Consider the following 24,383-nt stretch of genomic DNA (forward strand, 5'->3'; position numbering starts at 1 on the left):
GAGTCCAGCAGAGGGCAACAAAAATGATTAGAGGGCTGGAGAACATGACTTATGAGGAGAGGCTGAGGGAATTGAGATTGTTTAGTCTGCAGAAGAAAAGAATGAGGGGGGATTTGATAGCTGCTTTCAACTACCTGAAAGGGGGGTTCCAAAGAGGATGGATCTAGACTGTTCTCAGTGGTAGCAGATGACAGAACAAGGAGTAATGGTATCAAGTTGCAGTGGGGGAGGTTTAGGTTGGATATTAGGAAAAACTTTTTCACTAGGAGGGTGGTGAAGCACTGGAATGGGTTACCTAGGGAGGTGGTGGAATCTTCATCCTTAGAGGTTTTTAAGGCCCAGCTTGACAAAGCCCTGGCTGGGATGATTTAGTTGGGGTTGGTCCTGCTTTGAGCAAGGGATTGGACTAGATGACCTCCTGAGGTCCCTTCCAACCCTGATATTCTATGATCTCTCTCAGGTTTACATGGGGCATCTCCTTGTGGTATCTAAACCCTGCTGACACCTCTCCCCACCTCATCTAGATCTCTGTAGCATCCCCGCTGCCTCAGCTTGCATGGCAGGCTGTTCTCTCCCACAGACTGGACGCTGGCTGTGAACCCTGACAGCATCGCCTGACATTGCTGCCTTCCTGCTCGTCTGAGACTCTCTGCTTGTGTTGGGGCGAGGTCCACCACTACCATCCTGACAGGCCGTGCCCCAGCGCACACTCCAGAACTGGCCCTCTGGTGACTGTCCTCACTATCCCTACCGAGATCCCAAGAGACTCCAGTAGAATCAGTCCCCTGATCTGGTTTCTCCTGGCCTTGGTTGGGTAGCTCTGCAGGACAGTTGGGCCCCAGGACCCAAAGAAGTTCATCACTCCCATGGCCCAGGCAACGCCTTGCCTTGCTGCTGACACTGCCCTCTGTGATGGAATTTAGTGGGTCATGGACCCCTCGGCTTTTGGCTCCTTGTTACCTGTTGCTAGAGCCAGTGTCTTGTATTGGCCTGGGAGCCATCACTTTGGGCAAGACAGTGACTAGGGGGATGATGGAGAGAAGGAAGCAGCAGAACCAGCATCTCAGGGGACCCCCAGACACCATGGCATGTTCTACATGCCAGCTGTTTCCTAGGAAGGGCAGCAGTGACAGCTCTCTGCCCAGTAGGGTGACCAGACAGCAAGGGTGAAAAATCGGGACAGGGGGTGGGGTGGGGTAATAGGAGCCTACATAAGAAAAAGACCCAAAAATCAGGACTGTCCCTATAAAATCGGGACATCTGGTCACCCTACTGCCCGGGCTCTAAGATCCATTCTGGAATGGCTCCCTGCTCTAGGCCGCATTGTCAGGTGATGTCGCAGTAGTGCTGACTCTGTAGCAGAGCTGGGTGAATTTTTTTCAGCAAATAGTAAACTCACTGAAAAATGCATTTTTTGAGGTACTGAAACAATCTGCAAATTCGTGTTGAATTTGGCAATTTGTTTTGGCCAAAAACAAAATTATTTTTTCCCCTGAGGAAAAGTCATAAGAGTTCATGTCAACCATTTTGAAACAAAATATTTTGACTTTTCATTTAGAAATGTAGCTATACTTATTTTTTCACCTTGGACTTGCTTCAACCAGCCAAAAAGGCATGTGTGTCTATCTACTCCCCTCATCAAGACGGAGGAAGGCTATAGGAGGGGCGTTGCCAATCAACCTGCAGCTTCTGTATGTCTGAAGCATCAGTCCCATCTATCAAGTTTTTGCCTTAAAGCTCTGGCCACTGCAAAAAACCAACAACTATACCTCGGGGATTTCATCAACAATTCATTCCTGGATGGTCATCTGATGCAACCAGACTATACCAGGAATCTAAATCCACCAAGAACGAGCAGGTTATTGAAAAAGTAGAGCTCTTCTAGATCAAACCAGGCAAGAGCGATGGAAAGAAACTTTCCAAATTGTATTTCACAAAGCCCAGTCTCAAAGCCTAGCAAACTATTACAAGATTGAGGGGAGATTCTAGTTGGGACAAGAGTTACACCCAGTTACAGCAAGCTCTATTGCATCCCAACTGGTGGCCAATGGCAGAGCTCATAATCAAGACAAAGCCTTCAGCTCTGCAGTTGAAATGGTGGCTGCTGTGAGATGGCAGGTTCTGAGTGTGGACCTGAACCTGATGGCTCCTTTTACTGATCAAAAGCATCATGACTTCAGGCCAGATCCCACTGAAATCAATGGACAGGCCCCAAACCCCAGACTTGTCCTTCCACACAATCACACCACTTGGATGCAAGAGCTTTTTCCTAGAGAATATGCATGAGCAAATTCAGCTGGAAATCAGCTTTGTCCAAGGAGCTAGAAGGACTTTAAAAACAGGATTATAATGGAAAAAGAATTGTTTTGTAGGCTTAACTGTGGAGTCATTACTGGTGCGCCACAATGAAGTGAAACAGTAAAAATAAATAGTAAAATAATTTGGTCTTGGGAGAAGAGATACCTATAGGTATAGGCAGCACTGTGATCCCTGAGGCGACTCCTGAATTGCACCAGGGTTGAGTTTGGCTCTGTATCTTTCCACCTTTCCAACGCAGAGGAAAGATAAGAGCCACAGGAGGCCAATGCGGCTGCACAAGGAGCTTTTCAGCTATCTAAAAACCAAAAGGGATACATGCAAGAAATGGAAGGAGGGGCATGTCACCAAGGAAGCATACATGGGAATAGCGAAAGAATGTGGGGACAAAAATCAGGAAAGTCAAGGCAAAGAACAGCCAAGGAATGTTAGAGACAACAGGCAGGGGTTGTACAAATATATGTCAGACAAAAAGAGAAAGATCAAGGATGGCGTGGGTCTGCTGCTCAGTGCAGAAGGTGAGCTGGGAACAGAAGAGGATAGGAAGGCAGAGCTGCTCAGTGCCTACTTTGCTTCAGTCTTCTCACAAAAAACAACACGTGACTGGATGACTAGCGAAGTTACCACAGACCACTGCCTTGGATGGGTTAGACACAATAAATCCTGCAGCTTGGCAGGGGGTTAGACCAGATGACCTTTGCGGTCCCTTCTGACCCCTTGATTCTATATTACTGCAGTAAAAGCTGTTCAAACATATGAGCCATGTTTCAGAACCAAGTTGCACTAACACTGAGCACTTTCCTACATCTTCAAGTCATTTTAACTAATACAACCCATCCCCCCACAGAGCTGTAGGTATTTACGGTCACCCCATTTTAGAGATCAGGAACCTGGGACTAGGTGCCACAAACTACCCCGTGGAACAAAGGACAGAGCTGAAAGTAGAACCCCACACCTCTGGGATCCTGGAGCTGCATTCAGCCACCTGGAACCACCCTTTCTCTGTTTCACTTCTCAGTGAAATCTTGTCAATCCAAGCGTACAATAATTCCAAGCCACGGCTCACAGTGTCACCAGCATAACTGCTAAGAGAGGAACCTTTTGTTCTCCGCTTGCCAAAGGTTGCTGCTGAACTTGTTCAATCTGATGTGTTATTCAGGCCACAAGAGAGACAATCCCCTTCCCTCCCGAGAGACTCATTTCCTCCAAATTGCCCTGCCAACCAGCTTCTTAACATCACTGAGAGAGCGATCTGTTCTAGCCAGTTTGGACCCAGAGCCTGCCACTCCTGTGGCCAGTTCTGGCCTCAGGGCTGCATCAGAGAGAGGTTGTGTTCCGATAGGTGGCGACCTTCCACTGGCGCATTTGCACTTCCCTAAGGACAACTCAGGCTGAAATCGATGGGAGTTAGGCGCCTGTATAGCTTTGGGGATTGGGCCACTGTGCTTTTAGATACCTGGTGAGGAGCACATCGAATGGATGACCTGCTCAGCACTGCTGAGAGGCAGAGCACGCAGCTCTCTGGGCTGGAGGTAGCCAATAAGTCAAATTCAGAGCTGAGCCCGCCCTCGACGGTTGCAGCTTCTTACACCCTTCTGACAGCTGCTTTTCTTGCCCCACTCCTCCCCACTGGCCCCTTGGCAGGGCAGCTCCGTTCACTCCAGTAAGCCATGTTCAGAGATGACATGTAAGGTCACACGTTAATAATTGGGTAAGTCTAAGTCAGCCTAAGGGCAGAGCACCGAGAAACTTGGGGCCAGATCATCTGCTGGTGTAAGTCAACACAGCACCACTGAGTCAATGGGGTTATGCCAATTGACACCAGGTGAGGATATGGCCCTGATGCATAAGAAGAGCCACAGTTCCACTCTGGACACCTCTGCGAGACGAGCAAAAGAGCAGTTCCACGTCCCCGGCACCCTCCCAAACTCCACCCCGCCTGACCTTGGAGTAGGTGGCTCCGTTTATCACTTCTCCATTCCGCATCCAGATGATGGAGGCCGCTGGTTTGGCATTGTCGGCATGGCAGGTCAGGTTCAGGGGATCCCCAGCTCTCAGGCTAATGACCGGGCCCCCAGTAATTACTGGGTCATCTGGAGGAACTGCAAAGAAATCAGACAGGAGAAAGAATGCAGTTTATAAGCTTCAGTCAAGCTACCCTTTGCTTGCAAAGTCTGTGCCTGCAGACTGTCAGCACCGGCAGACTGATATTTAAGAGGCATAGACAAAGGAGACAAGGGATAAGTTTTAAGTGGAGATTTGAAATGAGATGAAGAATTGATTGCATGGTGAGATGCAGGAAAGCGTGAGTTAGCAGAGGAGAAGGCTCTCATACAAAACGGGAGCCAGAAGGAAAGAGGCTGGGATGAAGGCAACACAGAAAGGAGGGAGACAGAGATAAAACAAGAAAGAATGACAAAGGTCTATGAGGTTGCTTGGATAAGTCCATGACCTTATGCTACAAAACAAAAGAGCAGCACATGCACTTTCAGCCTAACAAGAAAGGAGAGAGCACAGTGTGTGCATCTCCTCGGTAACAGTCTGCAACAACTCTGAGAACAAAATGGCTGCTAACCTCTGCCTGCAGGAAGAGTTCTTAGAAATTGAAAGGGCAGCACACAGAAAACAAAGACATACCACTTCCAGAACTAGACATACCACACTCAGGTGACTTCTAAACGCATGAAGGGCAGTTTAGAAGCATGACCTAGAAAGAACAAGATGTGAAACCCGAAGGACTAGTCACTGAAAACCCAGCGCTGTGCTGGCAAATGTGGAGTCTTTTCCCCCTTAACTTATCTTTAAAAGCCTGATTAATGCCCAGCCTGCAGGAAGGGGGTGAAAAGGGAGGGAGGGGGTTGCAGAGCACCTGATGGTGTGGGGATCTGGGGCTTGGTGAGTGTATGCAGTAACGGTGTCTAGTTTTTATATAAACGAATATTTTAACTTCCCAGAGAGTTCGATCCTGGAAGCTTGAGGTCTTCGCAGCCAGACAGAGAGGGAGGCATGTGCTTGGAAATGGCTAATATGTTAACTGTTAAAGGTTTACAGAGGCTCATCCACTTGAAATTTGGAATAACAGCTGTGTGATCTCAGGGAAGAGATGGCTATTTGCACCTGAGATTGGTTTGCTAGGTCACAATGGGTTTGGGGTACTTGCAGGAGTTTAAGCGGTCACGAGGGGATTTGGCAGAGAAGAGGGGCTGTGTTGAAACCTTTATTAACAACCGTTCCTCAAATGGCTCAAAATGCTGGAACCAACACCAACATGTTTTCCCATTTATTTATTTATGATGTTGCTGACTGCACTCACCTAGTGAGACACACAACGCTCATTTTATGAGGGCCCCAGGGAAAGAACTGTCATGCAATCTAGCGTGCCTCATTCAAGAGCGATATGAGCGAAGCAATGCAAGGTGCTCGGTCTAATAGAACAGACAAGAGCAGCGAGCAGACACAATTTCAGTCCATTTTACACACTGACAAGGAGAAATGACTTCTTATAATCAGACTATGGGCCAAATTCATCCCTAGCTGCAAATTCACTGCAGTCAGTGGAGATGGGCCAGAAATTCATCTGGCCCAACATTTCTGTCTGAGCAGGGACGAGATCCTCAGTTGATATGGTATGAATCAATGTTACTTTGTCAAAGTCAATGGAACTACACCAATTTACACCCATTGAGGATCAGGTCCACAAGAGTTTATACCAGCTGTCTAAGACTGTGTCCCCCTAGCCTCCAGTGCCAGTACACAGAGTAACTTTTCTCATGGCACAAAATTAAGATCGCTTCACACTTCTGGGTGTTTATACTTCACTCAGCGCCATGGTATCTAGTAGCCAGGGGCTAATCTGGATGTGGATTTTAAGCATGGCAAAGTGTGTGGTGAGTGTTCAGAACTGGTGTTTTGGTTCAGCCCATTAGAGTGATGGACAGGGGTCTGGAAAATTCATCTCTACATTCAGATTTCAAATGCCCCACAGATTGAGAGGGCTGGAATATGGGGATTTGGTTATAGACTGGTTATAGCAAGAAGTATGTTCTATCTAAAGCACCCGAAGGCCTCCATTAACCTAGTACTCAAGTACCTCACAGTCTTCTATGTATGTCTCCTCACATGCCCCTGTGAGACAGGGAAGTGCTGTTATCCCTGTTTACAGGTGGGAAACTGAGGCACAGAGTGACTAAGTGACTTGACAAAGGTCAAACAGGAAGTTTGCACCAGATCAGGAACTTGAACGCAGCTTGCCAAATTCTAGGCTGCTGCCCTAACTCCTGGGGCATCCTTCCTTTCTGCAAACTAACGTGCTGCACTGGGGTATGGGGAGGCAGGGGTGTATAAAGTGATTTGCGCTGGCTCCTCCTCAGCCAGAAACTTGCCAAATAGCCTCCACGCAGATCGCCAGACATCATGGTCCCGATCTGACAGTGGCGTGAGCAGGCGCAATTCCCATAAACATCAATGAGGGGCACAGCCATTTGTGCCAGGACTGAGGTGGGTCCTGTGCCATCCTAAAGACATTTCCCTATGTGCAGAGAGCTGCTAGGAGTGTGGGGCTTATAGTGTAAGCAGCTGTAGATCACACAGCATGGCTGGACTAATCAAAACAAAATTTACATCATGCTGGCAAATGAATTTGAGGAGGGGAAGTGGATGCAGGCAGCCCTGAGCAGAGTCCAGTCACGGGGAAGGGGAGTGGTACTGTATTTATGGTTTCTCTGTCGCTTTAATGTGACAAAGTTACTGCCGCCTCTTCTCTGCCTCTCGTTACGCGTCGGGTTGCCAGGTCCCACACAGCCAGAAGGAGACGCCCTCATTTGGCATTCGTTTGAAGGGTTTTTTTCAAGCATCTCCCTCTGAAGAAAGATTTTGCTGTGGGTGTCAAGGAGACGTTTCAGATCTCAGCCTTCCTTTGAAATTCCCATCAATCAAGCTGTCATAGCCTGACAGCCTGCTACGAGGGGTGCCTCTCATTAGGGGCCCCAGCCTAGCTCTGTATCACACATAACAGGGATTCGTCCATTTCTGGAGCTGGGAATCCTCTCTGAGCAGAGATGGAAACTGGGCAGAGGCAGACAGGGGACAGCTTGAGGTTGTTCCCATCTGCTGGCCGCAGTGACACGAGCATCATGGGGCTCAGGCCAGCTCTGCATCTCCCAACACCACCAGCACTAATTGGAGATTTCAGCCCAGAGGCCAAGAACTGAATGGGCCATCGACCCTGAACTGCCCTCTCTCTCACGTGTGTGGGGGTGAGATGGCGTTTCGCGGCTCTCAGCTCAGGTATTGGGTGCATCGACCAGGTGCGCCATGTCCTGGACCTGCTCTGGGGAGATAACCAGAGCTCTTTGCTCTCCACGGCTGCTAATCCAGCACCTTTGCCCAGCTCCAAACCGACATCTAGCAGGGCTTATCAGAAAGGCGGCTCATGCCACAAAGAGCACTGAATGCCCTCTCATTGCAAATGGACCCCACCATATTTCAGATGGCACTTGGATTTGGCTTGAAGTCCCTTATGACAGACAGAGCTTGAGGATGGGAGCGTGTGCGTGGTGGGGAGGGTTGTGCTGTTCCCTGGGCCCAAGTAGAAGATTTATTTAGAACAAGACAGAAAGGTGCTCAGATGCCCCGGTGATGGCAGATCCATCAATAGACAGACAGGAAAGGGAGTCATTGCCTCACCCAGGCAGATGTCTGGAGGGAAGGTGGGACGTAAGATTCCTTCTCTACTGGACAGGCAGAGTGGACGGTGAATGCCATCCCCACCTCCATGCCTTGGGGAGCAGATGCTGTTGCAGGGAAGCTGCTCAGTTACACAGGGGAGCTCACTGTGCTGGGGGGGGGGGTAAGCTATGACCCACGCTGGGAGCTAGTGGGCACCAGTTGAGCAATGTGACCGCGAACGTTTGAAGCGGACTGAGCCCTGTCGGGCACCCACATGGGCGTCTCTGCTTCGGCGCCTGGGCTTCCTGTACGTTTGGGCTGAGAAGAAGGTACTCAGCAGTCTTTGCTGGCTTCTCTACCACGGGGCTAAGGTCCCCAACATGCTCCCCAACACCTCAGAATTGGTTACTGTGGCCAAGTTGCTCCCGCCAACACGCCCCTCCTGTCTGGCTGTGGCACTGCAGCAACTTTTGCCTCAGTTCCCCCGCCCCACCCACCCACCCACACTGTTCTTTAGCCAATTCCAGGCGTAGGAGTGTCCTGGCCCTCCAGCCTGATAACTTCATAGAGTCCTGTCCCTTCCAGGGCCACAAAGTCCTTTAACAAGGGACAACAGAATACTCAAAACAACTGAACCTTCAGCCCAGCCGAGCTGAGCCAGCCGCCCTTCCTCACCGGCACACCTCAGCCGCTATGGTTTGTCCCCGTGCCTAGCCCCAGGCTCCTGTGCCTCCCACAACCCCACTGTCTAGGTTGGCACTCTCCTCACCCAGGGGTTCAGACAGGCTGCTGCTCAGCAGGGTGCCTGCCTCTGGTCAGGCTCTGGTTCCAGCTCACGCTGGCCGTAGCCTGTCTCCTCCAGGTCTCCCCTTTCTTCTTCCAGGCTGCTTCAGACAGGGCTCTCTCCCGCACTCTCCTCCAGGTCTCCCCTTTCCAGCTGGGCTCACCCAGCTCTTTATGGAAATCCCCAGCTGGGTCTAATAACTACGTTAAGCCTTAAAGCAGAGGTGGGCACGCTACGGCCCGTGGGCCCATTCTGCCCGGCCCCTGAGCTCCTGGCCCGGGAGGCTAACCCCCGGCCCCTCCCCCACTGTCTCCCTTCCCACGCAGCCTCATCTCACTGCGCCACGGGCGCAATGCTCTGGGCTGCGATCTCCTGGGGTAGCGCAGCTGCAGAGTCCGGCCTGCCCTGGTGCTCTGTGCTGCGCGGCTGGCTCCAGCCAGGCAGCGTGGCTGCCTGTCCTGGTGCAGCCACACTGCCAGCCACCGGTGCTCCAGGCAGAGCAGTAAGGGGGCAGGGAATGGTGGAGGGGGGCTGGATAGAGGGCAGGGTGGTGGTCAGGGGCCGGGGGTGTGGATAGGGGTGGGGGGAGGCAGGGGGGGGGGATGGGGCAGGGGGGCGGGGGGGGGGGCAGGGGGGAGAGGGGGGGGGGTCAGATAGGGGGCAGGGGCCAGGCCATGCCTTGCTGTTTGAGGGAGGCACAGCCTCCCCTAACCAGCCCTCCATACAATTTCTGAAACCTGATGCGGCCCTCAGGCCAAAAAGTTTGCCCACCCCTGCCTTAAAGGCTAACCAGCCTGAGACAGTCACACACACACACTTCTGCATACAGACAGTGAATACGCACCGCATTACACACACGCCTTATGTCCGCAGATTGGACTGGGCTGTCAGAGCCACATACCTGAACTATCCCAAATTTCAACCTGCACCTCTTGGGGTTTAGGGCGGCTCATTGGCAAAGTTCCAAACTGGCTCCCTATTCAAACGGATGCCAAGTTTAGGGGCTCTGGGGTTTAGGTTTGAACTACCTCTCCTTACAATTCGTGCCTCTCCTTCTACAGGGATCCACATTCTCCAACTACTCGTAGGAGGGATTCCAGGCGTGTGCAGAGACATACAGTACCATAGAAATGGGACCGCATGGGAATGAGACTGTACATGAACAATCCCTGTGTGGTCACTTGCTCTCGCTGTGGATCATACAGGGAACGTGCTGAGATCTCGCGGACGTTCATGGAACACACAAACAGCCCGAAGACAGGTTTTCTTCCAGGGGGAGGAAACAAGGACTTAGAAATCACCAGCAATTTAAATTACAGCAACAATCCTCACCCCTAACTGGAACAATAGTAATAATAATTAATAATCATCATCATCATCATCATCTAACTCTTCCGTAGCATCTTTCAGGTGAGGATTTCAAAGGGTCTGACGTGCTGTAATGAATTTGGGCTTACAAAAGTTACAAAATGTCTATTAAAGCTTACATAAGTATCATTCCTCCTTTTACAGATGGGAAAGCTGACGGCTGGCCTAGAGTGGGCAGCAGGGTTCATGGCTGAGGGCTAAAATGTAAGCAGTGAGGGAACTTTTGCAGTGGAAAGGCAGATGCCAAGTGAATTTAGGCACCTACAGGGTTAGCTGAGCCAGGCAGGAGTTTTGTGGCTCACGGTGGTGCCACGCACAGGGACTTAGATGCCTAAATCTGGAGTTTAGGTACCCAAATTGCTTTGTGGATCACATCCATGATTCCTCACCTGTACAGGTCAGGGGATGCTTTATATCTAGCTAAAAGAACAGGAGTACTTGTGGCACCTTAGAGACTAACAAATTATATCTAGCTGTGACTTTCTGTGGCTCCCATCATCCTAAAGCTGTGGAGTGAAGGAGACACCTAAGGCATTTTTAGGCAAGGAGGTTTCCTCTAGTCTGTTCTTCTGGAACAGAAAAAAAAAAACCCCTTTCCTATAGGAAGCTTGCAGGGTGAAATGAGGGACCTGTCACATGCAGACACTTAATATTCCCCATTGATGTCTGTACAAGGCCAATCCTGGGAGATTTGAAAACTTTTTAGCAGCCTTATGTTCTAATCATATTCTCTCCACGTGGCCCATCCTGTCTCTGAGCTGCCTGACGAAAGGACCTAGGTCACTGGGGGGAAGGGAGGGAGAAAAACACACCTAAGCATGGAACTGCTTTTCTCCCACATACTGTAAGTACCTTGTTTTCTAACCTATTGTTCTGCTCCTGCTTCAGTCTATTGGATTAGCAGTGAGTCACAGGGAGCTGATAAGGAGATAAGAAGAGAAAAAGAGAGAGAGAGAATGGGTCCTGATTACATCTTCCCAAATAAGCGGTTATCATCCTCCGGTTATTCATGTAGCCGTGAATTATTGATTGGCTCCCGGCTCATTAACCGGGAGATCTGGTTGGGGAGAGGCGGACCTGATGAATAGAAATCAGCAGTGGCTCTCAACATCTGTAACTTTTATGAAATGAGCAAGGACTCATTACTTTGCCATTCAAACTCCGGCACAGAAAAGAGAGCGAGAAGCCTTTAAGACAGAGCCGTGATCCATTATTCATCCATTGCACTCCCAAGATTTGGTTATTATTATAAGACACCACTATAGAATTTGGTCTCCTAATTTTTAATCATGGAGAGGGTGGAAGTATGAGCCTTTTATGATGAACTTGGAGATAAAAATAGGAAGGGGTTGGGTTTTTTGGCAGCAAGGGGAATGGAATTAACTATTAAGGGTCTGAAAAAATTAAAAAAACAAAAATGAAAAGGACTTATCACAGGATGACTTTGTGACCTACTGCTGGCTGAGCTGGAATACTCTGCACCTACACAAATGCGGGTGTTTACATTTAGACATGCACTCACACGCATGCACCTACTGACACACATATGCACGAATACACGAGCCTGGGTACATGTATGCACACACACAAGTGCATGCACAGACATACTCCTGCACACATATGTACATACATACATGCTCCTGCATACACAGAAGCACATGCACAACATACATGCAAACCCATACATAGAGAGGTGCAGACATAATACCCTCACAGAAATGCACAATTATGGAGTGAGTATGGCATTCTATTGAACAGCATTGAGCTCCTGTAAAGAGACATCCCCTTTGTGCAGGACACATGGCCTTTTAGGGCTTCAGGAGTGTAAAGGGCCCAGCCCTGAGTGGCGCTGTACTGTACTCCGGAGCTTAGCCTGCATCACTGCTCCGATGCTGCAGCTACACTGCACTGATTCTCAAGCTAGCACTGATCTAGCCGTAGCAATGCTAATTCAAGTGTATCTACGCATGCTGCAATCACATATCCTGAATAGAATGTCCTAAGAGCCCTTGCTCAGTATCATCCCTCCTCTTTGGTAGATTTGAGGTAACTGTGCAGAGACACAACACGGCTATTGTTACTCAAGTTAACTTTGAGGCTAGCTCGGGTATGTCTGTCAAAGCTGCAATCACATCCCTTGCCTGCAGTGTAGACAGACCGTCAAATGTGAATTACCACCAAGGGGAACAATATGCCCCTGACCGAAAGGGACGGGGGCAACTTGTGAAAGCAGCCAAGGATCTCCACGGTCTGCAGAGCCAGGGAGAAGAAAGAGCAAGCTTTGGAGAGGCACATTTTAAGACACATCTGAAGAAATGACTAAAAAGGAAATGCATATTGTACAGGGACCATGCTTTTGGCACCATCATAAATTAACTGATTAGTTAGAGGTCTTCCTGCTTGGACCCCAGCCCTGCAAACTCTTGCACATATGAGTTGGCAATGGGGCTACATGCATATGTACAGTTACTCAGACCCATAAATGTTTGCCAGATCAGGACTGAATTAGTATCCCACGTGTAACAGGGTTGGCCACCACCCAAGCATCTGCTAGTGGCCAGGGGTGCTTCTGCTGTGTCCTGGGCCTGTTTTCCCCTTCACCAAACTCCACAGTCCTTCTTTGGGGCTGGCTTTTTATTAAATTAACAAAGTTCTCAAGCAAACACAGACATAACCTTCCACCCCAGCTTCAGTTAGACAGAATCCCTCCTACCTGAGAGACTGTTCCTTCCTCAGGGACCAGCGCAGGAGGCCCTGTTCTCCTACAGCTTCACTGCCCCAGCCCCCAGCTGCAGCCTGGGAGCACCTGATTCAACCCAGGTGCAGCTCATCCTGCACTCAGGGCTGGCTCAGCTCCCCCTGCCTGTTACACCCAGCCGAGTGCGAGGACACAGGGCTGCTAGAGAAGCCATCCTTTGAACAAGACATAAAAAGGATGTCCCTGAACATTCTTGGCCACTAACTAGCAAGTCGCTGCTGCAATCAGAGATGTCCTTAATTATTATCAATATTTCTCTGAATAGCAGAGTTCCCTGGGGAGAAGCCAGCTCCTGAAAGTGGAGAGAGAAAAACAACCACCTCCCTCTAATTAATTCTGATTGCCTTTTTTTTTTGCATCACATTATTTATCAATTTGTGCAACATGCCTTTTCTTTTGAAAAAAGTATTAACGGAATCATCCCAGATGCTCGCTAATGGGAAGAGGCCGCATGGCTGCTGGAGTGGAAATGTACAAATATATCAGCCTCTGTGGATTTCAAGGAGTAAATATATATATCTAAACAGATGAAGTGAGACTTTGAGCAAGCATCTCTGGAGGCCCTATTGGCATGGAAAGGGCTGAAGATACGCTCCCAGGACAAAGATTCATTGGTAGGCGGGGGTGGTTCTGAAGGGGAGTGGGATGTTCAGTGCTCTGAGACTTACGAGGTCAGAGTATTTGAAATTTGTGGGAACTATTATTATTAGCACAATGACAATGGCACCTAGAGACCTCAATTGAGATCAGAGCCCCAGACATGGAGTAAAAGACAGCCCCTGTCCCATAGAACTTGCTATCTAAATAGACGAGACAGGCAAAAAGTAGGAGGGGAAACAGAGGCACAAAGACTTGCCCAAGGTCCCACTAGACAACACACTGTCTCCCTGAGAACACAGTTGGTCTCTGGCTACATATGGAAACATCCACAAATCCTGATGGCTCTCTGCTCTTTAGCACAGACAATTCTCTGGTCAAAAATTTGCCTAGGGAAGCGAGCCGGATACAATTCTCCTGTTTACACATAGTCTGGGAGCAGAAACTTGTGAATTAGGTGCTCACCATGCACCAGGAGCATGGAAAAGCAAACAGTCCAGGTCAAAGTCCTTGTACAACCCAAACGCTGAAAATTACCCAGCTAAACTCTTCCTAAAACCTTATGAGCAACACATGCATCAGGATGGGTCTGAAAACTACGTGCTAACCTAGGGCCAGGTTTGATACCATGCTTCAAGTGTCAGCTCTTTACGGGCAGGAACCATCTTTGTGTTGTGTGTTTGTACAGCGCCTAGCATAGCGGGGTCGTGGGCCACGACTGGGCTTCTAGGTGCTATCACAATAGAGATAATCAATAATAACATTGCTCCTGTGGTATAGCACCTTTCTGATTGATTTCTATGGCACTGCTTGTGCAGTGAGATGCTACTGAGTGTGAGTACAAGTATTACCACCTGCTCCTTTGGAACTGCCAGGCTGGATCAGACCCCCTAATCCAGTATCCTGTCTCCAAGTGGGGGGTCAGTCCCGGATGCTTCAGAGAAAGTGCAAGAAACCCCATAGTGCTAACTAAAAAGGGGCTAATTTTGAATGAATCTTGCCAGCTCCACCCTCTCTCCCCGAGTATCTCAAGTACTGCTAGGCAGAATCAGGATTTGGGAGCTCTGCTCTGGCCCCGGCGATGTGCTTGTGTATTCACATAGCACACTGTGGGCTTGTCAACGAGGCATGTTTGTCTCCCGAAGACAAGTCAAGTTTATGAAGGCCTCCTAGTACACTTGCTCTGGGTGATTGTTTTCACGTGCCCTCCTGCTCTGCATACAATCGATTGCTGTGCTAAAGTCTTTGCAATAGTGTCTCTGCAAGGAGCATTCTCCAGTATGAACCAATCTAATCTACTGCATGTGCATCCCGGTGCATTTTGGGACCCGGCTTGCCTGACGTCAAATTACTTTTGAAAAGCTGGGATTTTAAACCGCAGGCGGTACCGTCTCCTCCTCCCCTTCGGGGGAAGGTGCTGCATAGCTTGGAAGGAAGCAGCCACTTGTTCTCTGCTTGGGATCAAGTGTAAACATGACTGTTGGGGTGAATTCCACAATAAGCTCAGTGTTAATAACAACTTTAATGGAACAAAGAATTAATTAGCTGATGTACCTTTTTTCTGTGATCCACGCACACATACACACAGCATGGGGCTGGCACATCCTATTCACTGCCTAGTAATTGTACAGGTCTGACTTTGCTTTGAAGCTAACAGCTGTTACTCCCATTAGCATAACGAGGGGCTAGGCAAGTGCATTAAAAGAGGAGGAGGGGATGCTCATTTTGAGCCATCTCTGGATACCACAACCACAGCGTACAGGTTATGGTTACGTGTCACCTAAGGAATTTTAGCTCCTGAGCTAGGGTGACCAGACAGCAAGTGTGAAAAATCGGGACGGGGGTGGGGGGTAATAGGAGCCTATATAAGAAAAAGACCCAAAAATCGGGACTGTCCCTATAAAATCAGGACATCTGGTCACCCTATCTGAGCTGAAGTCTGAGGTCAGGTGAGTCATCCAAATAGCACAAAATAGGGAAAGGGGAATGCAAGCAGGTACCGACCAGGGACAGGATCAGCATGTCTGCTGTCAGCTCGGACAGGAGACAGCTCCCTTCCGGGAGAGCTGACCCCTATAGATTATGGGGGTCTGATTTGAAACTCGCAGCACTGGTCAACGCCCAGTGTTCAAAACTCAAGAGTCCGGACACCCAAAATGATGAGAATGTAAAAATACTGCATTGGGAATTCTTTTTGACGTCTGGGTTCTGCACCTTTAGGGTTCGTGGTTTCCAGCATTTCTCCAGAACCCCAAGGGATAGAAGAAGCTCACTTTTCTGTGTAACAAAAGCTGAGATTCTGATGTACCCGAGCGACGCCAGGGTCACGAGCTGTTATGAACAGCACGAAATATTGCAAGACTCACAGTAAAACTGTGAGAGTTGGCAACCCTGAATTCTCAGCTGAGATTAACAATAGGTTGCACTTCTACAGAACCTTCTGTCTGAATATCTCAATAAACAGGCAGTCCCTCTCCTCTCTCCCCACCCCCAGCAGGAATCCAGGACAACAATGAGAGTGGGTGTATCACCCAAGGCAGGCCATACAGGGAGTCAGTTGCCCAGGAGTCCTGATTTCCAGACCCCCGCTAAAGCCAATAACATTCCCCACTGTCACACGGTAGGTTCAGTGCTGTTTGGGGGATTTTGCTCATTGGACAGGTCTGCTTCAGTGTCTGGCTCTGTGTCTGCACACACAGTAAGAAGCAGCAAATCTTCTGCAGGTGCTTACAAGACAGTTCCTTTAAGGTCAAGTGATCCCATGCATATACTGAAGTTAACCCTCCTGAGATCGGATTGAAGAGACCCATTGCACTGACATATCGGAATGGCTCACAGAAAACAGAGAGGCAGCCCCCTTTCCAGACCCCCAACAGTCCTGGGTTTCATGGAACTGTCCCCTTTGACCCACACAATACCCTGTCCTGCTTGAAGCGGCTCCTGTCCCATGGGGCTGGCTAGGCTCGGCTCCCCGCTCCGGGCATTGCAACCTGGCTCCTGGCACTCAGGGTTGCAACACCACTCACTCAAATTTGACCTGATTGTCTGCTCATTAGGGAGCGTGGAGCAGAGCCCAGCCAGCCCCGTGGGTCAGTGAGTGAGGGGTGGGTTCGCTCTGCATCCCCCCAGGCCTCCTAGCCTATGGGTGCAGGACCCAGCCTGCTTAAGCCACTTGAAATGTTGGGAGGCATGCCCTCCTCACAAGCACAGGCTCCTACTGCTTCAGATAGAGGAGAAAGACAGTTAGCACTCTAAGGTCTAAGACCCACAGCTGTGTAGTTTCTATTCCCTCCAGCAGAGGGCAGCAGCACACATTACTCACATCACTGCAATACCTGGTTCCAGTAGAACCGAAGGCCAGCGAGAAACAGTTTGTAAACTAACAGGCTGATTTTCATCTGCCTCCCTTCCTGGTGAACTATTGCTCTGCAGGAGTCACTGAGCGGAGCTTGTCAGAAATCAAAAGACAAATTTAAATATCCTCCTGTGCCTCTTCTCCCCCCCACATAACACAGATGGTAACAAATGCCAGCCCACTCTGGGCGCTGCACACCTCCAATGGCCGCCGTGGTTTCAAGGCAGGTATTGGCACCGCTTAACCCTGTGCAGCCCCCGTCTTTGCACTGCTAATCCCTCCCGGCGCTTCCCAAACGGGTGTCAGCCTCACTACTGCGTGGTGGGAGCTCGCTGGGACAGCTGCCTTGCAGCTCGTTCGTTTGGAAGATGATTATAAAATGTAGCACATACAGACTAAAACGATATATTATTCCTCTCCAAGCTCCCCACGCAGCAAACCAGTCCTGGCCTTTGTACCAGATCCCATTGCAATGCCACATTATGCAAATGCAACCTTGACTGCCCAATGAATTAGACCAGCTGTATCGCCTTTGCCCTGTTTCTTAATGCTAAGGACTGGGTGAGTTTGAACTTTGCAGTGTTGGTTGTTGGGAGCTCTGCATTTTACACACTTAGCAATGTGGTAAAGAACTGAAAGGACAATAGGTTATTTTGTAAGACAAAAGTAGTATGGAAGCACTTCCTATTCACATAGGAAGTGCTTGGGGTTCACTTAACTGATGTGTAACAGCACGGGAACTGCATGATCCTTGCAGCCTACACAATAACAATAGGTGAACAAGTTGGACTGCCACTCGGGTCTCTTGTTGATAAGTAGTGCAGTCCATGGGCCTCGTCAGTCAATGTCAATGTGCGTTTTGGCTGAATAAGGGCATCAGAATTGGACCTAACTCCAGCCCCCTGCCATCACAGGACATTCCTCTTGCCAGACCCATCTGATTCTCCTCTGCATGAAGAGCTGTTGTAGCTGGATGCTCCACAGCTGCATCTGCTAAGTTCTGCAACCTCCCCCGAAGGAACAGGGGTTGAGGCTGGCCACAGCCTGAGAAGTGCAGGGCAGCTGCTGCTGCCCTCAGAAAGCCGTGTGGCTGCTGTCGACTGGAGAAGGGAGAAGAAACAGACGCGAGCAAACAGCACAGCCTGGGGGAAACACGCTAAAAGATAAATCAAAAGGAACGAGGAGATAGAGAAAAATAGCGCTGACAGTTTACACAGTGCATCTCTTTCTTGGCCCTATTTCCAGCTTTTCTGTGAGGGTGAGCATGTGTAGGTAGGTCAGCAAAAATGATGTCGCACTTCCATCACTAGAGGGCGTAAGGAAACGTCACACAGCACTGAGAGTGGGGCTTGCTGAGATGCTGTTGGAAAGAGAATTCTTGCCTGCCTGCCTGTCGGAAGAGGGACAGCACTCGATCAATTCAGAACCCAATATGAAAATCTCAATCGATCCATCTATCTATCTAGCCAGTGAGATAGACAGAGAGAGGGAGAGGAGCTGGTTGGGAAGTGATTTTTTCCCCCACATAAAAATTTTAACAAAAACTACATTTTTCATCTTTCTCAAAAATGTCATCACATTTTTTTGTTTTAATAAAAAAACTGGAATAAAGCCACCAATTTTTTTTTTTTTACAAGGAAGGAGGGGATTTTTTTGTTTGGTTTTGGGGTTTTTTTTTTTAACATTTCCATTTCATCGAAAAGCCAGTTATTGTTGAAAAAAGGTTTTGGGGGGAAATGTCTAGTATTCCCAATAGATAGATAGATGGTACACATGCTGATAGCTAGTTAATGATTTCTTATTTGGAATATTATCTCTGCAAACAAAAGAGCAAGAAACTTAACCCCAGAAAATTTCTGGAGCTGCCAGATACTAGCTTAGTCAAGCCCTGAGCTGATCTCTGTCAGGCGGATCAGAAAAACGTTACCTTAACCCCTGCCTTAGGTCTTGTGAGAACCTTCTGAAAAGGCCCCGAGCCTGTTAAACCCTCCCCGCAGCATGAGGCTTTGTGCCTGGCCGAATTCTGTTTTGTTTGTGTGTGAGATGCCCTCAGACTGGATCTCTTTAAACTTCAGGGTACTGGCAGCTATTAATGAGAGAGGTCAGCGTCTGACTCTCGGTGACTGTAATTGATGACTCCAGTTCTGGCTGTCAAGAAGGTGAGGAGAGAACTAACCAGATCTGGCAGGGATGGAGAGAGAGTAAACAAGAAAAAACCGTGGGCTCTGCCCATATATGTATGTATACAGTCCCATCCCCATAGCCACTGAGCACCCCACAAGCGTTAATGAATGTAGTCGCATAAATAGCCCCATTTTACAGAGGAGAAACTGAGGCACAGAGTAACTAAGTGATAGCCCACGGTCGCACAGGGAGTGTGTGGCAGAGCTGGGAATTGAACGGAAATCCTCTGAAGCCCAGTCTAGTGCCTTGCCTGCAAGACCATATGTCCCCTGAAGCTGCACTGCTCTGATTACTGAGATACTACCTCCCAAAACTGCTGTGCTCCTGAGCCAGGGAAGGGGGACTCACTTAGAACTGACTTGTAGACCAGATCTGGGGCTGTGGTACAGGCACATCATGGAGCTAGGATCAAACTGTAAGTTCAGATCCTGAGCTGGACTCCCAGGCAGCAGTCCGTCCCGTGACTTTCCAGGACAGGCCTGGTTTCAAGGGAGCCCTCTGGTGTGATGCTGATAGAAGACAACCCGGTGCATTAGGCAGTCTGGCAGCTATCAATCATTACAGGCTGTGTGTGTTCAGCTGTCTCAGTAAAGAATCCCTTCTGCATTCATCAGAAATCCCGTCTTTCCTGCTACAGGGAACGCTATGGGCTTGAATGCTGACTTATAGCTTGGGCCCATCTAGGCTGCATATGGTTGGACTTGAACCAATGGCCAAGTAGGGAGAAAGGCCACTGTAGCGACCATCAACACCTGGAGCCACCCACTCTCAGCCTTATCCTTGAGCAGGGGGGAGCAATTTGCGATAACAGCGATATCTATATAAAATAGAGTGACAGCCCCTCCCGGTAAGCAGGGCTCCTGGTTGCAGACTGACAGATCAGAGAATGCAAAAAGGAAAAGAAAAATGGAATTCATTATTTTTTCCATATGTCAAACATTTTCAAACTGTTTTAAAAATATAAAGAAGAAAAGAAAAAGGTTTATTATTTTTCACCGGAACAAAAAGAAAGATCTCAAATGAATCCTGCTTTCCAGCCCTCACTCCAACAGGCTGCTGCTCCTGGGAGTCACTTTTAGATCTCCTCTCTTGCTGGCAGGTTGGGAGAGCTTCTGCATATTCTAATGAGACTCGAAGGACAAAGAGCCCCATCAGTGCCACTTAGCCTATCCCTCCCTGCTCACATATTGTTGCTTCAAGGTCTCATTTGCTGCTTGCCAGGATGCAACTAATTAGGTTGCACATCCACGGAACTAAATACAATTGAAAATAAATGCACACATGCAATAATATTTCCATGCACTTTGGGTGGAGCTGATGTCACCGCTGTGGGGCTCGGCTTGATAGAACAATGGTCATTCTCCAGTTTGCACTGAAGGGACAGATCAGTCCGTGATAGGCTGCAGCCTGTCTCAGGCTCTGGTTGCTTTAATGCAAAGCACATCACACATTTCTGTCCGCAGGAATGGGGGAGAGGTGGTAGTGTGGTTGAGTGGATAGGGAGGGCTTCGTAGTCAGCTAGAATTAAGTTCCAGTACTGATTCTTATATTGTTGCACTGAGTGATCGTGTCCAAGTCATTCAAGCTTGGTGCCTCAGTTTCCCCATCTGTAAAAGGTTGGTGATGACAGTTACGCATCTTTGTAAAGGGCTTGGCGAGCTGTAGATTGGAACTGCCCTGGAGATTGGGAGGTGCCCAGATATTACAGTAACAGAGGCCACCTAACTACGGAGGATGGATAGATGTGTCATTGATCTGACAAAACCCAGTAACTAAGCTATATATGCTTGAGCGCCATTTACTAGCACCTTATGTAGTAACTATTTACATACATACACACACAGAGCACCCCGTAACAGCAGGTACCGCACATTGTGAGAGACAGGGGACCCCGCCAGATTGTGGTTCAGTGACTCCTGTGTTCCTGATGGGGCTTCCCATGATACCCCAGTTCCTCCTGCAAGAAAGGGGACCAAGATCTGCTGGCTGGAAATGAACTTCACCGTAATCCTGGCCACAGTTCATTTAAAGTCAGTTGGAAAGACTCTTCCCTCTTCTGCGGACACTCTCATGAGGATGGAACACATGGCCCTTCAGCCATCGCTAGGGACGAGGTGCCTGGAAAGGCTTTCCACTGTGCCTTCAGGAAAGATGGAGGAAAAGGCAGGATGGAAGTTCATGCTGCAACATGCAGCGCTGACTAACCAGCTGTTTTCCATGCATGGGGACATGTCGAGTGCGGCTGCCTAGCTCTCCCCCACCCTCCCTGGCCACGACCTCCAAACCCTCAGGAAGAGGCACTGGCAGGGTAAAAGGGCAACCGCTGGTTATGCAGTGTTAGGCATGCTGGGCCTCTATGCATCCTCTGACCTCATTCTGCAGGGTTCCTGCTGCTTCATTTTGCAAAGCACAAGGGGACCGTGTGGCTCTAATTCAGCAAATATCCTTTCACTGTTATTGTCCCAGCTCCTTCCCCTCCCTGCAACCTGTGCTGATGCATTAACAGTAACACAGCCCTGTGTTCAATGGCTCGCTCTCTCCCACCAGCGCCTAGCTCCCCCTCCCTGGGATTTGCGGCTAGTCAGTTTGAGCCGGCTGATCTGGCCTGAGATGAGGAGGAGAGCCCCGGTGTGATACTGGGTACTCTGTCACTTTCGGAGATTGAGAAATCACAGGCACACCGTGTCAAGCCTAGACTTCAGTTCCAAGATAAATTTCTTCTCTTCTGAGTCTGGAAGGATTGATTTTTTTTAAAGGTGAAGGGATGCTTTTCTTTTTCGCTCCTCTCTCTTTCATAAAGGCCAAACCTTTCTCTGAAAAACAAGCACAGGCGCCGCATGCTCTCCTCTAAATCACCCTCACCCCACTGGAGCGGCTCGTTATTATTGCTCTTCTCTCTCAGCTGCACCCTGAAAAAAAGGTCAGAAAGTCTGGCTCTGGCTGTAGGGACATGGAAGAGGTAGTGGGAACAGGCTAGTCAGTGTTAAAACCAGGCTGGGGAATGAGTCACCAGACCAGTGCTCATTCCAAGAATGTGGGCTCTTGGTCCACAAAGAAAACCCAGTTTTCTCACATTTATTCGTTATAACAGATTTTGTGCTGAATAATCATCTCTCCTTGACCCATACCCTGAGTTTCTCCTGCCTTCCACAGTTCCTCCTGCTCAAGGGCAACTAGAGTGAAAGGAAGTGACAAGCTTTGGAGGTCAAGTCTTCTCCTACTGTGGTTCCGGCAGTGCCCCATGGACTCATGGGGGCACAAGCCCAGCAGAGGCTGGATTGATTCCCATCCCTTAAGGAGGTTGTTTTATGTGTGGTGGTAAAGCATGAAGGTTCTTTATCCAGGGATGGGCCTGAACTGCAACCCTAGCATCCCTTGCTAACTTTTGATCTATGCAATGGGCCAATCAAAAGACTCACTGAAGTTTGGGGAAAGTTCCAATCTGACCTTTACAGCTTGGCCTCACCTCTATGGCCAGAGGAATCACAACAGTACTGGCCTGAAGTCCCACTGATTTATGCAGCTGCCCTCAATAGGGCCTCTGCCCAGCGAAGTGCTGAGTGTCCTTGACTTTCAATAACTTCAGGGTGGTTTGGGGTCACTTAGCAGTAGGTGGGAAAGTTCAGCACCTGGAATCAGCGAGCCCCAGATGCCTGCAGAAGAGATGGGCTTGTGCCACAATATTTGGATTCAGATCAGGACAGCTGTGCAGTTCTGGGGCGTTTGGACCTGGGGGTTTGTTTGAGGTTCATTGCTAGTTTACAGCTGCTGGAAACTGGATATAGACACTTTAGATCTGACATCCTACAGCTTCTGTCTACCTAGCCATCTGTTCATTCATCTAGACATGGCCAATGCTCCTGTTTGCAGTTTATTGGTTATAAGCCTTTGGAGAATCTCAGCTAGGGGCCTATGGACTGAATGTCAATGGTTATTTTTCCAGCCTCTCTCATGATGCAAGTGACATTTTTACACATCTAACATGGGCTTAAATCGCTGATGAACCAACCATAAATCACCTCCCTTCTTCCCATCCCATCTGAAAATTTGTCTTTTCACTTTAGTGTTTGCTTGAGTCTCTCAGAAAAAAACCCTGTGTATGAAGGATGCTCTGAGAAAATAAATTGTATTGTATTGCGCTGGGTTTAGGTGCCCATGTGTTGGTTTGGGTATGGAGATGTAGGTTCCAGCTTAATATATGTCTTTATCGCTGCTCACAAATCCAAGGCAACAAATGCTGTATGTATTGGTTAAATTGAATATGTTGTTCACAGTGAAGTTATAGCTATATTGGTCCCAGGATATGAGAGAGACAAGTTGGGTGAGGTAATATCTTTTGTTGGACCAACTTCTGTTGGTGAAAGAGACAAGCTTTTGAGCTACACAGAGCTCTTCTTCTGGTCTGGAAAAGGTATTAGGGTATCACAGCTAAATACAAGGTGGAACAGATTGTTTAGCATAAGTAGTTAACACATATTCTAAGGGACCATTCAAGATGAAGTGGCCCATTAACAGCACTGCAGTCATAGGACAAAAAGGGGATCAGTGAGTTACAGATTGTTGTAATAAACCATAAGTCCAGTGTCTTTATTAAGACGATAATTTTTAGTGTCTAGCAAAGTTATGAATTTAAGCTCCCAGGCTCATCTTTGGAAGGTGTTGTGCAGGTTTCCTTTGAGGATGAGGACTGAGAGGTCAGATATTGAGTGATCGTTTTGTGAAAAGTGTTAGCCTATGGGTTTTTGTCTTTATGAGTTTTCTGTGTGAGTTCATTTGTGAGTATAGTGATTCTCAAAGGAAACCTGCACAACAACTTCCAAAGATGAGCCCAGGAGCTTAAATTCATAACTTTGCTAGATACTTAAAATCATGGTTTTAATAAGGACCCTGGGTTTATGGCTCATTACAGCAACCTGTAACCCTCTAACCCCCCTTTTTTGTCCTATGACTTCAGAGGTGTTAATGGACCACTTCATCTTGAATGGTCCTTTAGAATATGTGTTAACTACTTATGCTACCAAGTATCAGAGGGGTAGCTGTGTTAGTCTGTATCCACAAAAACAATGAGGAGTCTGGTGGCACCTTAGAGACTAACAGATTTATTTGGGCATAAGGTTTTGTGGGTAAAAAACCCACTTCTTCAGATGCCTGGAGTGAAAATTACAGATACAGGCATAAATATATATTGGCACATGAGGAGAAGGGAGTTACCTTACAAGTGGAGAACCAATGTTGAAGGCCAATTTAGTCAGGGTGGATGTGGTCCACTCCCAATAATTGATGAGGAGGTGTCAATACCAAGAGAGGGAAAATTGCTTTTGTAGTGAGCCAGCCACTCCCAGTCCCTATTCAAG

General features: G+C 48.5%; 1 protein-coding gene across 1 annotated transcript in view; it reads right to left on the bottom strand.

Moving 5' to 3' along the window:
• The window catches only part of KIRREL3 (kirre like nephrin family adhesion molecule 3), a 702,914-nt gene that overhangs the window by 178,744 nt on the left and 499,787 nt on the right, over window positions 1-24,383 (bottom strand). The window contains exon 5 of the mRNA XM_026657944.1: window positions 4,261-4,418. Within this exon, the coding sequence (XP_026513729.1) occupies window positions 4,261-4,418 (158 nt within the window). The remainder of the gene's footprint in view (window positions 1-4,260; window positions 4,419-24,383) is intronic.

The sequence above is a fragment of the Terrapene carolina genome, unplaced genomic scaffold (assembly GCF_002925995.2).
Source record: "Terrapene carolina triunguis isolate 2854851 unplaced genomic scaffold, T_m_triunguis-2.0 Scaffold374, whole genome shotgun sequence".
Taxonomy (NCBI): domain Eukaryota; kingdom Metazoa; phylum Chordata; order Testudines; family Emydidae; genus Terrapene; species Terrapene triunguis.